Raw genomic sequence first — 15,580 nt, 5'->3', positions numbered from 1 at the left:
ACTTGGTCTGACTGTAAAAAATGTGACTTTGCTCACATTCTTGAGTGACCTGCTCTCAAGTGCTCTGAATTCTACAGCTGGAGACATTCGTTGCCCCTGGAGGAGTCTCAGCCTCGGCATCCTTGGCCGGTAAAATGAGTGAATGTTACCCAGGAGTCATTTGTTCATCGCTTAATGCGCTGCACGTATGTGCGTTATGCATGTGACTTACCTGCTTTGGATACCTGCTCTGCAAACACTTAATTCTTGCTTGGTGCTTGTGACACAGATGCGGTCTGGATTGGGTAAGGTTGACTTGGGACAGCCTTATTGTTTGTCATTCCCTTTTCACCAAGAAGAATTAACAGGGAATTTTCCATGGGCCATGCACCCTGGTGCCCGGGGAACTCTGAGCTGCCACTTTGTGATTGTCTTCACTTTGGAGCCTAGATTGCATTTTAAAAATACTCCCAAAGACTGACGTTTTCCCAGCCTTGTTACCACAGGGGAACAAGTACTGCTTAATTCTAGGGTAATCCTTCTGTCACTGGAAAAGACAATCACGCTAGGAAAAGCTGAAGGCAGCAGGAAAAGAAGAAGACCGTACAAGAGATGGATTGACTCTATAAAGGAAGCCACAGCCCTCAATTTGCAAGATCTGAGCAAGGCTGTTAAGGACAGGACATTTTGGAGGACATTGATTCATAGGGTCGCCATGAGTTGGAAGCGACTTGATGGCACTTAAACACACACACACACAATCCTTCAGTTTATAGTTTCAAGTGGGTAGCAGTGTTGGTCTGCAGTGGAACAGCAAGATTCGAGTCCAGTAGGACCTTAAAGGCCAAGAAGATTTCCAGGGTATAAGCTTTTGAGAGTCAAAGCTCCTTTTGTCAGTCTGATGAAGGGAGTTTTGACTCTTGAAAGCTTACCGTATATACTTGCGTATAAGCCGAGTTTTTCAGCCCAAAAAAAGGGCTGAAAAAGCCGAACTTGGCTTATACGCGGGTCAATACGGTTGAGGGGGGAGGAGGAAACTTACCTCCATCACCGCCGCCGACCGCACGCCTGGGTACCTTCCTCCGGCCGGCAGAGGCCTTCCTGCGCAGGCAGGAGGCCCCCGTTGGCAGCGCCGCCACCGCCCACGCGCCTGGGCGCCTTCCTCCAGCCGGCAGGGGCCTCCTGCCAGCCCAGGAAGGCCGCACCGCCGCCACCGCCACCGATTCGCCGCCTCTCCAGGTAAGTAGGGGATTCAGGGGCTCTTCCCCCTTTCCCCCTTGGATGGCACTGGGGTCGGGGTGGGTTGGGGTGGGTTGGGAGGGCCCGGAGGCCGGCGGGAGGGCGACCTGGGGAAGGGCCCTGCGCTCTATAATGGCGGCCGCCATTTTAGAGCGCAGCATTGCCGGTAAAGGGAATTTCTTATTGACCCTCGGCTTATACGCGGGTCAATAAGAAATTCCCTTTTCTGGCCTCAAATTTGGGGGGTCGGCTTATACTCGGGTCGGCTTATACCACAGTATATACGGTATGCTCTGGCAATCTTGTTGATCTTTAAGGTGCTATTGGACTCGAATCTTGTTCGCTTTATGTTCATGACACATGTAGCACAACTGTGAAAAACGACCTTACCGCTGTAGCTGTATCAGAGGAATACAACAATAAAGGGAAGCTTCAGGCAAAAACCCAAAAAGCAGAGTCTACAGGTAGTGGAGGAACAGAACCGTAGCCTGTCTTCTGACATCCATGCACTATTAGCAGTATTTAGAAACAATGCATGTGGAGTCCAGTAAGTGTATGTCTAATGCATATGAACATTAATCATAGAATAGAATCATAGAGTTGGAAAGGACCACCAGGGTCATCTAGTCCAACCCCCTGCACAATGCAGGAAATTCACAACTACCTCCCCCCCACACCCCCAGTAACTCATACTTCATGCCCAGAAGATGGCCATGGTGCCCTCCTTCCCATGATCTGCCTAAGGTTATAGAATCAGCATTGCTGACAGATGGCCATCTAGCCTCTTCTTAAAAACCTCCAGGGAAGGAGAGCTGACCACCTCCCGAGGAAGCCTGTTCCACTGAGGAACCGCTCAAACTGTTAGAAAATTCTTCCTAATGTCTAGCCGGAAACTCTTTTGATTTAATTTCAACCCGCTGGTTCTGGTCCGACCTCCTTGGGAATAACCAAGCATGTGAAGCCTATTTACAATGTGCTCCATGCGTTTAGCTCTGATGTCACATGATGACGAACACACGCACTTCTGGTAGGTTCCCCTACCACACGTAGGCTCTACCTGTTGGAGGCTCCTCTTAAAATATATCTTAAACTAGAAACTGCAAAGTAGTTTGCATGTTCAGATTCGTTTTGTGAACAATATATATTCTGGACCTTCCTGAAAAGTACTTCAGTTAAAAAATTTCTTCTAAAGTCATGTCATGCAAGTGCTTAAGGGCTTTGGTATTTCAAGAAACATACCTTCACATCTGTTAAACCAAAGAACTAAGGAAGTTTTGCAGGGGGGGGAGATCCATTTCATGCTAATCATAACTAAATGCAGCTGAACTAGATTAACATAAGCTATAACTCCTGCTTGCACAAAGATTCAATTCTGAGCAGAGAGGCGGCATGTGGAAACTTTTCAAACTTGCTCTTTAAATGGGTGGGCAAAAATAATATTGACAGGGCCGAGTGCTCACACAACTAAGTTTGTGGCAGAAGGAAACCCAAGGTTTTTTTCACCACAGGACCACCTCAGAAATACAAATTACCTTCACACTATGCCAAATAATTTTTTTTTAAATCAGCTGCGAAGAGCAACACAGACAGATTCATCCCTTAACTAGACCTTGGATTTAGCAAACTGCATAAGCATAAACCTTCTACGGCACTGCCTGTAACATGAGGTATGTGGCTTGTGTGTGTGTAAAGTGCCGTCAAGTCACAGCTGACTTATGGAAACCCCTTTTTTGGGGGTTTCATGGCAAGAGACTAACAGAGGTGGTTTGCCAGTGCTTTCCTCTGCACAGCAACCCTGGACTTCCTTGGTGGTCTCCCATCCGAATACTAACCAGGGCTGACCCTGCTTAGCTTCTCAGATCTGACGAGATCAGGCTAGCCTGGGCCATCCAAGTCAGGGCCTAGGGAGCTTCAATTACTGACTGGAGATTGTTTTCTTAACAACACATATTTCAGAACCTCTTTAAAAGCATGTCAGTAAAAGATGAGAAAGAAAGCCATGTCATGCAAGCAATTATGGTACCACACTGTTATGGTATGGTATTTCAAAGAACATCCCTACATTTCTGGCAAACTAAAGAATCCTGGAAGCTTTTTGGAGGGAAAAGATCCATTTTGATCTGTTGTTCCCTCTAAAGTGCCACTGGATTTCTATTTAATTTCGCTGCTGCAGACCAACACATCTACCGATCTAGCAATATCAACAGTTTCTCAGAAAGGCCTGCTAGTCAACTGACTGGTCAAATACTGCCAAATATCCATGAAACCATGAACAGTTCATCTAAAAAGGCAAACTGATACCTACACAATGGTATTCTTGGCTCCATGCGATCTTTGACAGTATTTAACCAGTATTTATTTCATCACAGTGTCATTTCTCAGTAAGGGCTGCTTGCCTGTAGCCCTGCAGCAAGACTTGGGCAAACCAGCAGAGCAGCAAAACTTCTCTGGCTGGCCACCTGCGAAAGGTGCAGCCATTTCTAATCAGGAACACAACAGAACTGTGGCAAAGGCCTGCCTAGGTAAATTAATTTTGATTTAAGTTATTTTCATGGATTCAAAACAACAGCAAGATACTTGGTTTTTATAATGGGCATTTGTTCAAACCTCTTGATAATCATATGTAATTATCAACATGGTGCCACCTGCAGATACTTAAATCCAGAGACTGGGGCCATACACAGATAAAGGTTTTTTTTTTCCTTTTCTTACAGACTCCAGGTTTCCAAAAAAAAAAAAAAAAAAAGGGCCAACAGTTAAAAAATGGAAGGTGTTTTCTTTTAAATTCCTCCAAAAGGAGGAATATACTATTGGGAGAGGGAGGCAGAGTGGCAGGATCCCCCCCTTCACCCACAATTTTCCTGTGGGTCCCTGAGGCAACTGGGGGGTAGGAGCGGGAGCACAATTCGCTGCCACCAGGTGGGGGAAGCAGAAACCATGTCCTTTCTCCCCACCACCATTGCTGGCCACCGTGTGAGCCAGGACGGTGGTGGGGGTGTTGCCGCAGACACACGAGGAGCCGCCAGCGACGGGCTGTCATGTGAGCCAGACCAGCAGAGGCAGCCGCACTACAGGTGGGCTCGCTGGCAAGTGGCCGGCCCGGTGAGTGAGTCGGATGAATCCTGCAGGTCCCCAGCAAATTCTGCACAAACGAATCTCGCAGGTCCCCCAATTGTTCAATTATATTTTTGTTGGTGTTATAAAGGTCATGCTTTACAAATGCTTAACAATTATGACAGTATTAGATCAATCTCTGACCAGTCAACTGACCACCCCTTTTTGATTAGTCTGAGGCCCAACCTTAAACTTCGCACAAACACTATAATGCTGTGTTAGCTTGCGATGGACATGGCCCAATACCACCACCCCAAGTTAGCATTTGTAAAACCGCAGGAGACACCACTAAAACCTACACACAACTTTGCCCTCATCCTTCTCTTACCTTTCTAGTTAATAGACTTTTGCGCCTCATTCCAAACGCCTCCAGCTGAAGACGCCCTCTCAGTGCCAACTCAATCAACATGCAGCCACGCAGCCCAGAGGAAATGCAATCATTCCAAAATGATGTGTAACCCTGGTGAACAAAGAGAGTCTCAGCAAATTTTAAGTAAATATGTAGAACATAAATAATATCCATTACAAACACAACTTCAGATGAAAGTAATTTCCGCCCTCCCTACATTTACCCAAAGGAGCTATACAAGTCAGCTGTAGTCATAATGAAGATGAGGGGATTTTTTCCCCTTGTCGGTATTCTACAGCACAGTGAAAACATCTCGGTAATGAGCCTTCATGAAACACATACATCTATACAGAGAATCTTGTAATGTAATCCAGACCTGAAATACTGGCTCTGTTTATCATTTGGACATCACACATTTTGACAAAATGATCTTTTCCCCAGGATATAGGACGTAAGATACAATTTGGTCAGAGCAGAGCTTTAAACTAATAAGAAATCAAACACCACAGCTGTTTCAAACTAGGCCCATGATTCTTCAGACTATTCAAGCAATTTGACCAAGCACCTGAACCACGGGCTTAGTAAAATACATCACTATGAAACAGGCATAACTGCTATTTCATCAGTTTATAAGGGTAACCCAGTTAAAGCCACAAATTGCATGCTTGAAATACTTTTATCCTGCTTGAAGGAAACATGAAATCAACTCTCTCAAACCACATCTAATAGCACCCCCCTCAATGTTGGCCAAGGAATTTTCAGCAAACCTGTTTCCTCCCTCCACAAAACAGACTCAAATTAAAGAACATTTTAACACGTCCCCAGTTGTCAATATAGTTCATTTATAAACAAGCAGTTCAATGCTCTAGATCAAAGGTTCCCAAACTGTGCTCCAAGGAGCACTTGGTGCTCTGTGAAACATCTCCTAGCACTCCATGAAGAGATTGGAAAGAAAAATACTACTGTCATTCGGTTTAGTATATAGGCGCTAGGTGAAAATTAGTGCTCCGTGACGAATTTCTCTCCTGAAAGTGCTCAATGACTCAAGAAGTTTGGGAAACTCTGCTGTAGATGTACTATGAGTATTTCTTTAAATACACAAATAAAAGAAAATAATCCCTCAACACAATGGACGCATGAAAGCTTTTGAAGAGGAACCCATTTCCTGTACTTTGTTGATAACTTTGTTTTACAACAAATAGCATGTTGCTTTGAAATTCACCGTAGATACAGTTGGTGTGCGATGCGTAGTAACTATTTATGAGCATTCAGTGACAGCGGTGAGCCATTCTGAAAGAACTACAGCAGCACCAGCTGAACACAAATATGCACATATTTCGCAGACAGCATCAAAACTGAACAGCTCCCTGTTGTTTCAACTGATATTATTCAATACTAATTGAACACTGCAGCAAAATGGCCCAAACAAATCAGTTTTTATGTTCTCGCCTTCTTAAAGATAGTTAGGTCCTCAGCTTCAGCCTTACTACTAACAAGATCAAAATCAGGTTGCATGGACCCCACAGATGGACTGTGGCACAGGCTGCTGGTAAAACCATATCACCAATTCCTGCTTCCCATGAATCCCATTCCTCAGTGCCTTCACAAGTACAATTCTGGACATTTATGCGCCACACTTCAACTGTTCACAGTATTTGGCACATATTATTTCAAACATAACACTTGCATAATACCTTTTATAGGGACTAGGCCAAATATTGCAAGTTTCATGATATTTTAATTTATATATATTATTTTTACTGGAGTTTTTCTGAACAGCAACACAGGTACCTATAACCTTTATTCCCCCTCCCCCTAATAATTTACAACAGCCTGATAATATAAGCAAGTATTGTTATCCTCAGGGTTTTAAAGTCAAATGAGTCCAAATGGCTGTGTGGATTAATTTATTTCCTAAAGTATAACCTGGCATGTCAAAAGGCACAAACTACTCTCTCTCTATGCAGTTAAATTCTCTTGCTATATGTTCACACTAGCTATAGAGACACACGTCTAGTCTACAGTAAAAATATTCCCTATACATCTGTTGAATCTTCATGTTATTAGTCAAGGGACCTTAAAAGCCACTTTGGGAGAATTGTGTGTGCATAAAGGGGTAGCTCTCACCAAAGCTTGTTCTCAAGCAGGGAAAGTATTTTCTGACAGTGACTACTCGGACAGGGTTGGACCAAGCTCAGGTTTGGGCTGGGTTCAAAATCCAACATCCCCAGTTGTGTCACTTATGAGCTAAGATGGGGTCCCCGACCATTTTGAGCCTGTGAGCACCTTTGGTATGCTGACACAAGGTGGCAGGAGCAACGATAGCAGGTGAACACACCCACAGGAAGCCCAAGTGCAGCGGACACTTGGAATAATGTTTTAAAATATGCTGGAAAAGAGTAGTAAGAGACCTTAAAACCACTATTGTAGAAGCAGTTGCTGTCAAAACATTTTAATTTGCACAGCCAATCAGTTCTCCAATGGCCAATCAGAATCCCTGCTGGGCAAGAGCCCCACCCAGCTATGCTCACTTCCTGAAAACACTTGCTGGGTACCAGGAAAGGTGTTGGTGAGCCCCATGGCATCAATGGGCACCATGTTCGGGACCCCCGTTCTAAGATATGGAAAGACTGGTGTTATGGACAGTAGTTAGGCAACTTCCTGATATTCTGGATGAGCCTTGGGGACGGTGACCCAGAACTCATTTAGGGGTTAAATTCCTGGTATTTCAAGGGGTAATAGGGAAAACCAAAAAGGGTGATATGAAACCACACTGGTTGAGAGGAATCCACATGGAATCTGTATGTTTTCCCTTAATGTCAAAATGACCAGGCAAAGAATTCTTGCTGAATTCCATGTGTCTTTTGGGGGATCCTCCACTGGAAAAATCCAGAACTAGTTGTATAGTATCTTTGGCCGGGATGATGTCATCTTATGGTATGAGAGGGAGGATACCCCAAAATTGCATAAATGTAGAAACAGATCTTTGGAGTAGGGAAGCAGGGAAAGAGGCCTATGGCCTCTCTCTTGCTCTGCTCTTTTTCAGATTATTCTCTACCTCCTCTGAGTGGTAGAAAGAATGCTGATATAAAATCTTTCAGCCGGACTGCTCCAACTGTATGAGAAGTGGCCAACTCAGTCTATTGTCATGTTGCTTTCGGTAACTGGTGAGATTGTCATAAGTTGTGATCCAGTATTGTGGAGAGTTAGCACTGAGGTAAGTAGAGTCAGTATTGAAATAGGGCGTGTTAGAATTTATTATGAATTTCTGTTTTGGGACGAATTTATGCTCTTGGGTTAAGAAGAACAGTGGAGAATTTGACTTTTAGAATTTGTTCTTTGGAGAATTTTATGGGGTTTCCAGGAGAATTTATCCACTTGGGTTGAGGAACCCTTAATAAGAAGATGAAATGAAGGAATGAACCTTGTTGCCTTAAAAAACCTTCATTGTTGCATAGCTGAAATAAAATTAATTAAATTATATTTGGGTTGCATCTGGTCCCTTTCAAGTGGGATTTTGCTTCTTTTGAGCTAAGGTGAAAAGATCCCTTGAAATTCAGAGTTAGCCTGGGAGCTAACAGGTTAACAATGCCAGTCAAAGCACGTGGACTCCTCTTACAAGATCTGTTCTGTTAGAATTGCACAACCCCCATTTCTCCCATTCAGCAACCCCAATGCGGTTCACAATATTACTAAAAAGACATGCAATTCTGCCCTCCAAACCCTCTCTCTGCTTTGACAAAAAATTCAAACATAGCAGATCAAAGACAACTTGCAATTAAATTTCTAATCTATGTATCATTTCAGTTTTGTTCTCTATTTATTTGGTACACTCTGAATGCCAACACACAGGAAACAACCTTCACCGCCCAATCAGAGTAAGACTGGGAAGTTTTGCACCACTTCAGCTTTGTAAAACTGGTGTAAGTAAGAGCCCAAGAACAAATTCAGTGAAATCGGATTGCGATTAAAAAAAAAGAAAATACATTCCCTCCACCCCTGTCTCAAGTTACTGTTTCTGAATAAGAAAATATACAATCTCTGCCTCTTCCTACATCTTTGGATACAAGACGTTAACATTCACAGTCTCTCAACTATGATGCACAAAACACCAACAAATACTATAGCAAACTATTTCCAATTCCGCTGAAAGAGAAAAGGATAGTTAAGGAACGGATCTCACTTTCTAGGGTCTGCGGTCTCAATCAACATCAACCACAGAAAAGTTTGCTTACCGTACTCTTTGGCATGATAAACCACCTACTTCTGCTGAGACACGAAAAGGCTGGAGAACGGGCCATTCTACCTAGACTCATCCCTTTTACAATCAAGTTCTGTTTGCACTGACCTGCACCATCATCAAGTCATGTGACTTCCATGATCCGGAATGGCATGATCTATAAATCATGTATAAGGCATTATGGGGAGAAATCATAAGTGAAATCACAAGCTAGTAATAAAATTAAGAATAAGGAACTGGCCACCTGTCTATTAGGCTCCAAGACCATACTTGTTAAAAGTTAAGAATTATGCCACTAATACAATATTTTAACAGATTCTCTAAAGGTCCACACACACACACAAAAAGAAAGGTGACCAAGTTGTGTCATGCTGCTCTCTAAAATGTGAAGGCTGAGGGTAGGGAATCTTGGAAGTGGGTGACAAAATTCAGGCAAAAAGACAAACAGCCCAGCATCCCTCTACACCAGTGGTTCTCAACCTTTTTTGCTCCATTTCCCCCTTTCACCGTTGTTCAGAATATAATTCCCCCCTTTCCAAGATAGTCTAACTCAAAAGGTGCATCCCAAATAATATGCATATTTGCTGAATACTGGTCCCAATTCCCCCCCTGGAACCCTAAAATTCCCCACCCCAGGGGGGAATTCCCCTCTTGTTGAGAACCCCTGCTTTACACGTACTGTGCCAGAGGGGAGTTCAAGCACAGTTTTGCTTACAGGTCTTTAGGGACCGGCTGGTTCATACAGGGAAAGGCTGGCCCATCTGCCAAGATCTGTTGCATCAGCTCAGCATGTAAACAAGTATGTAACAAGAGTGGCAAAGAGTGGGTCAAAGCGGTCGAGGTGTCCAGTAAGATTAAAATCTTACTGGACACCTCGACGGCTTTGACCCAATTATAATCTACAAAGAAGCAGCTGTCATGCATGCAGATTTCTTGCTATTAATATACAAGGTGATTCAAGCTAGTCCACGCCTATTAAGCATATTCACTTTTGTAGACGCATAATGATGAAAGTCGGGAGAACTTGCCCGCAGTGTCTCAAGAGGCATAAATCCATCTGGAGTGGGGGGGGGGGGGAAATAAGACCAAAAAAAAACTACAATCAACACTGCCTCATGAACCAAGGGGCTCTTCTCATTCCACAACTTCTCATTCCACAACATAAAGATGGACTTGACGTAAGCAAAACTGCCTTACCGCACCACACACACACAAAAGCTCCAATCTGACTACACAAAAAACAATTGTGGTTTTTTTACTCAGCTGCTGAAAGCAAACACACTATTTCACCATAGCAGCCTGTTAACACACACATGAACACATGAAGCTGCCTTATACTGAATCAGACCCTTGGTCCATCAAAGTCAGTATTGTTTACTCAGACTGTCAGCGGCTCTCCAGGGTCTCAGGTAGAGAATAATTTATAAAATAATTTATTCTGAACATTTAAGGCAACATATAAAGCCAGGAAACAAAAAATGTAAATGTGATATGTAACCTATATCTCATCTTTCTCTCCTCTGATCCCTTATCTTCCATGTTCTTCTATTCAGTAAACTCTGCAGTCTCTTTAGCTATGTAAAGAATGGTACATGCTGGGTAGAGTGACACTGCCAAGTGAAGGTCAGCAAGAGTATCTATAATCATATGTACTTTGGAAACATAAGATAAAGATACATTTTAAATGACCTATCCTGTGCCATGTCCGGGAGACTCATCTACAAATCAGGAAATCTCTGTTTCAAGTCCACCTCTGCCATGAACTCACTAGGTGGCCATAGCAAAGCAATATTCTCTCAACCGTAGACACTCACCCTTTGCAACGTGGGGGTAATACTCACCTACCTAACAGGGTCGTTGTAGGGATTCCAATAATGTATGGACAAATGCTAAACGCTATTTTTAAACTTTGTTTTCTTTATTTATACTCTGCCTTTCACCCTAATAGGGACTCAAAGTGGCTCAAATCGCTCTCCTGTTCTCCATTTTATTCTTACAACAACCCTGCGAAGCAGGTCAGTCTTACAGCATATGACTGGCCCAAGGTCATCCAGCAAGCTTCCAAGGCAGAATGGAGATTTCAACCTGGATCTCCCAGATCCTAGCCTGACACTCTGACCACTACACAACACTGGCTCTTTATTTTTAACATTATGAAAAATATAATGCTTTCAATCTACTAGCTTGTGATAAGAACTACAGTGAAAAGCTTCAATAATTAAAATCTTCATGAAAAATGAAATCTAACAATGTGATATTTTTCAGGTGAACACAAAAGCAGTTTCCTATTAATTCCTAACATTAAGTTCGTCAAGGAAAATGTCACTGTCATCTCCTTGCAGGAGGGAATAATGCACCATGCCGCAAAGGATGCACAGCTTTAGAGCTGTTTCAGCATGCTGGTTTCTGTAGGCACAGCATTTTATAGGCTACATTCCAATGCCGGCAAACCCACCATCAGAATGAATTAATTAAGATGTAAAAAAAAAGATCTGCAACTTGAGATGGTTTTCAAATGACCGATTGCAGGTAAAAGCAGGTGAGGGATTTCTTGTTCAAGCAAGGAGGGTCCCCAATAAAGAGTACGACTGTGAGTTTAGACTGTAACAGTGCATTCCTAAGGACAGTTACTTCGGTCTAAGCCCATTAATTTCAATGGGCTTAGACTGGAGTAACTCTCCTTAGTAATGCACAGTCTGATGATGGTTCATCTTTTTTATTTTTGTACAGCATTTAATTTGCTTTACATACTCAATATAGAGACTGACTTTGGCCAATGATACCTTATGAACAGGCAGGGCCTACTGCCAGGTTAACATTTGGTTCATTAAATATACATCGCTATTTTCACTGCACCACAAATACTTTTGGCCCTGAAGAGGCTTTGCTTTCCCAACACTGCAAAGCCCAACTTGATCTCATGTATAACATGTATAAGCGAGTCTTCCATACCCTTCACATGAACCCTGAAAAGACCTGTCACCCTTTTCGTAATCCTGTTTCAACCTTTCTTCGCTTCAGTTCTGTGTCAAAGAAAAACCTGGAGTTTCTCCCAGTTTGCAGAAAAGTCTACCTTAACTCCACATGCCCCACCCCTTGGTGGACTTCTTGATCTGCACCTGGAGGGGAAGATTTGGCTATTAGATATATGACAGTGGCTGGAAGAATGAGCTGTGAGCCAGGAAGTCCCCAATTCATCATAAATTTGCCAGGCAGCACAGACAAGTTACTACCTTTCTTTCTCAGCTGTCTATCGCAAGCTTGTCACTCATTTATTTATTATTCAATTTGTATCCCACCCTCTATCCCAGGCTGAGGCATGATAAATAAATATGTGATGACAGGCCTTGGCAAATCTTTGGCTGTAGGAGCCAGCCTAAAAATTTACCAGCCAGACTCATTTCCCAGCCTTCAGGGTTTTGTTTTTTAATCATCGTATTTTATAATTACTGCTACCACAAAACCTACCCTAAACTCTTCACCGTTTCTCATTGTTAAAGCAATGACAAAATTACTGTAATATATAAACAGGGTATTATATACAAAATTATTAAATACGAAATTGTTGTAATATATAAGTAAACATGATTGTCGCCACTGCAACAAAAAATTAACTAACCCAGACGTAACTTCACCCCAATTTCTTATAACTTCATTACTGCTTTAAAGAGCTCTGCTGATTTGAATAATGGACCCAGTCTAGAAACCAACTGCTTAAGAAATTAATTCATCTACCACCATCGAACATATAAACAACCAATGACAAGAACTTCATACAGATGTATTTCTATGTCATTCACTATAATATATTCTGATATCAAAAGATAAGTTTGTACTTCTCCTGAGGACCACTGAGAGATAGCGCAATAAACCACTGCTGTAAATACTAGGTGCCGCAATTAAAATTCAAGGCACTACGGCAACCTGGCGCCTGGGATTTGTCGAGCCCTGCAATATGAATATAATATTACTAGCCTATTTGATAGGGTTGATGTAACAATTACTGAAATATATATATATGAAGAGTGGCATTTAAATATTTATTAAATCTGAAATATATCTTATGAAATTTTGTTTTCTTAGGTTGTACATTTCAAGTTTATCCAGAAGACCTGTATATCATCAAAGGGTCCCAGAAGTTAACCATATCCCACCAAGACACTACTATATGAGCTTTTGAAGGCTTTAAACAGGCTGAGTATTGTTTGTGCAAGACTGCTAAGACAACTGCACAAACATTTGTCCCTTTGAAGAACTGTCAACACTGCTATGATGAGGAACTATTCGGCTGTAACTCTCTGAGGATTTATCCACCACCAAACTCCTGCAAATTTTGAGTATGCCAGATACATTAGCTAAATACAGCCAAACAACACTCCCTCTGCTAACCTGGGATATTATTTTGTCTTCCCTACAAAAATTATGCAGCTTCCCGCCCCCCCCCCAAAAAAACAACAACAACAATGTTATGTTCATACTATTCTAACACTGCTATTTTAAGCAATGGATTTCACTTGGCAGAGGGCTAAAAGTTCTATGTACTGTGATGAACATAATTCCTTCACATAAACTATGAACCCAACCCTATGCTGTCCTGCGCATAGAATTACTGTTCCAGTGATGCATTCAGGAGCACGATACGTATAGATAGCTCTCACTGGGGAAACCTTTGCATCCCATTTTAAGGGTATGAATGGCTCCCAATATACATGGGGTCAGTGCAGACTTGCATAGGACAGCACATTACACAGGCAAGAAGCTGTACTCTGGTGAACAGTAGGGGACTGTTTGCGACCATAGCTCTGAAATCTTTGCATTTCCAAGGGATATCTGTGGTGGAGCCACACGCTTTTGCATTCCAGGCAGATCACACTACCAAGTATATGCATGCATGAACTAAGCCAACAGATCTCAAGTTTTGTTGATCAACATCAGCTTTGTTACTTTAGCTTCAACAATAAGCAGAACAGGCAAAGGACTCACAAGGATTTGCAGGGGGGGCATCTTATTTTCCCTTCCCCCCACTAGTTTCTCTGGTGTAGTGGTTAAGAGTGGCAGACTCTAATCTGGAGAACAGGGTTTGATTCCCCACTTCTCCACGAGTGGTGGACTCTAATCTGGAGAACCAGATTAGATTCCCCACATGAAGCCAGCTGGGTGACCTTGGGCTAGTCACAAGTTCTCTCAGAACTCTCTCAGTTTCACCTACCTCACAAGGTGCTTGTTGTGGGGGGGGGGAGGGAAGGTGATTGTAAACTGCTTTGAGACTCCTTAAGGTAGAGAAAAGTGGGATATAAAAAATAGCTCTTTTTCTTCTGTTCCTTTCTTCTCCTTTCAGCTCCTCTCCTTTTCCGGCTTCCTTCTCTCCTTCCCACCTACCAGCCAACCAACCTTTATCTTTTGCTTTCCCTCCCATTGGCAGTCTCTCCCAGGGAAAACTCCATTGTACGGTACCTTCTGCCAGTCTGAGCTGGGCCCAGTTGCAGTGAGGAACCCCCAAGGACTTGCAGGGGCCCCATATTTCCCCCATATCCCCCTCCCCACACTGTTTACTCTTTTCCTCCGCAGGCCCCATACCGTTAACTTTTCTTGCTTCCTTCTCTCCTTGCCACCCACGAACCAACCTCTTATCTGTCCCCTATCTTCCGCTATATTTATTTCATTTATACCCTTTCTCCACACCATGGACCCAAAGCAGCTTACATTGTTCTCTTCTCCTTCACTGTATCCTCACAATAACCCTGTAAGACAGGTTAGGCTGAGAGCATGTAACTGTTCCAAAGTCACCCAGGGAGGTTTCATGGCAGAGAGGGGATTTGAACTTGGGTCTCCCAAATTCAAATCTAAAAATCTAACCACTACTCCATACTGGCTATTGTGGGGTGGCTGTAAGTTGCCCAGTAGCAAGTCAGCCAGTGGTTGCTGCCGGGCCAGGCCCTGGTAAGTCCCTGCTCAAAGGCCAAAACAGCTCTGGAAAGGGCTCTGCCTCTCCCTTCAGCCTTTTACTGACAAAAATCAAGGCATGAATGCTGCAAATACTCTTTTGCGTGCCTAGCAACAGCCCACAGGGGGCTTTTACTATTTTGGAGTAATTTAACAACTCAATATATTTCTTTTTTACATTTCTGATTTTTCTGCAAACCTGGAGTGCTTTGTTCATGTCTTGTCTGTCCATGACTCCAATGTCTATGTTTAAATATCCAAAGATCTGACTATGTTGAGAATTAGACATACTGATAGGAAGTTAAATGCAATAATATGCTGAAAAACCACACCAGAATGGTAATAAAATGACACAACCATCACTGTCTCAGTGTGCATCTGCAGCAAAGCATGAAGCAAGCCACATGCAGCGTTTGGCTTTCTCCTGAAGATATGAGGGAGGTGATCCACAGCCAGAAGAGCCACTGAACACTCCTTTGACACGGGCAAATCGCTACCAGATCATGGCTGGGCCTGGGGTACAGCTTCTTCAGAGTTTGTGATTATTAACCTTTAATCTACTACCCCCCATCCAATATGCAACACTATCACTGAAAGCCCCTCAAGCCACAAGTAAAAGACTAAGACATAATGGCCTGGAGGAGAAACCTAGGTTTGGGATTTTTGTCCTCCGGATGGGATGAGTTACAATAAAACAACTCTCCTCCACTGGCTGA

The 15,580-nt window shown here is 42.9% G+C and overlaps 1 protein-coding gene across 1 annotated transcript in view; it reads right to left on the bottom strand.

Annotated features, from left to right (window-relative positions):
• GOLPH3 (golgi phosphoprotein 3) overlaps window positions 1-15,580 on the bottom strand; it is a 36,520-nt gene that overhangs the window by 13,316 nt on the left and 7,624 nt on the right. The window contains exon 2 of the mRNA XM_056848421.1: window positions 4,661-4,792. Within this exon, the coding sequence (XP_056704399.1) occupies window positions 4,661-4,792 (132 nt within the window). The remainder of the gene's footprint in view (window positions 1-4,660; window positions 4,793-15,580) is intronic.

The sequence above is a fragment of the Euleptes europaea genome, chromosome 4, assembly GCF_029931775.1.
Source record: "Euleptes europaea isolate rEulEur1 chromosome 4, rEulEur1.hap1, whole genome shotgun sequence".
Lineage (NCBI taxonomy): Eukaryota > Metazoa > Chordata > Lepidosauria > Squamata > Sphaerodactylidae > Euleptes > Euleptes europaea.
The sequence above is the reverse complement of the archived record's forward strand: the minus strand, read 5'-3'. Positions and strand labels throughout refer to the sequence as shown.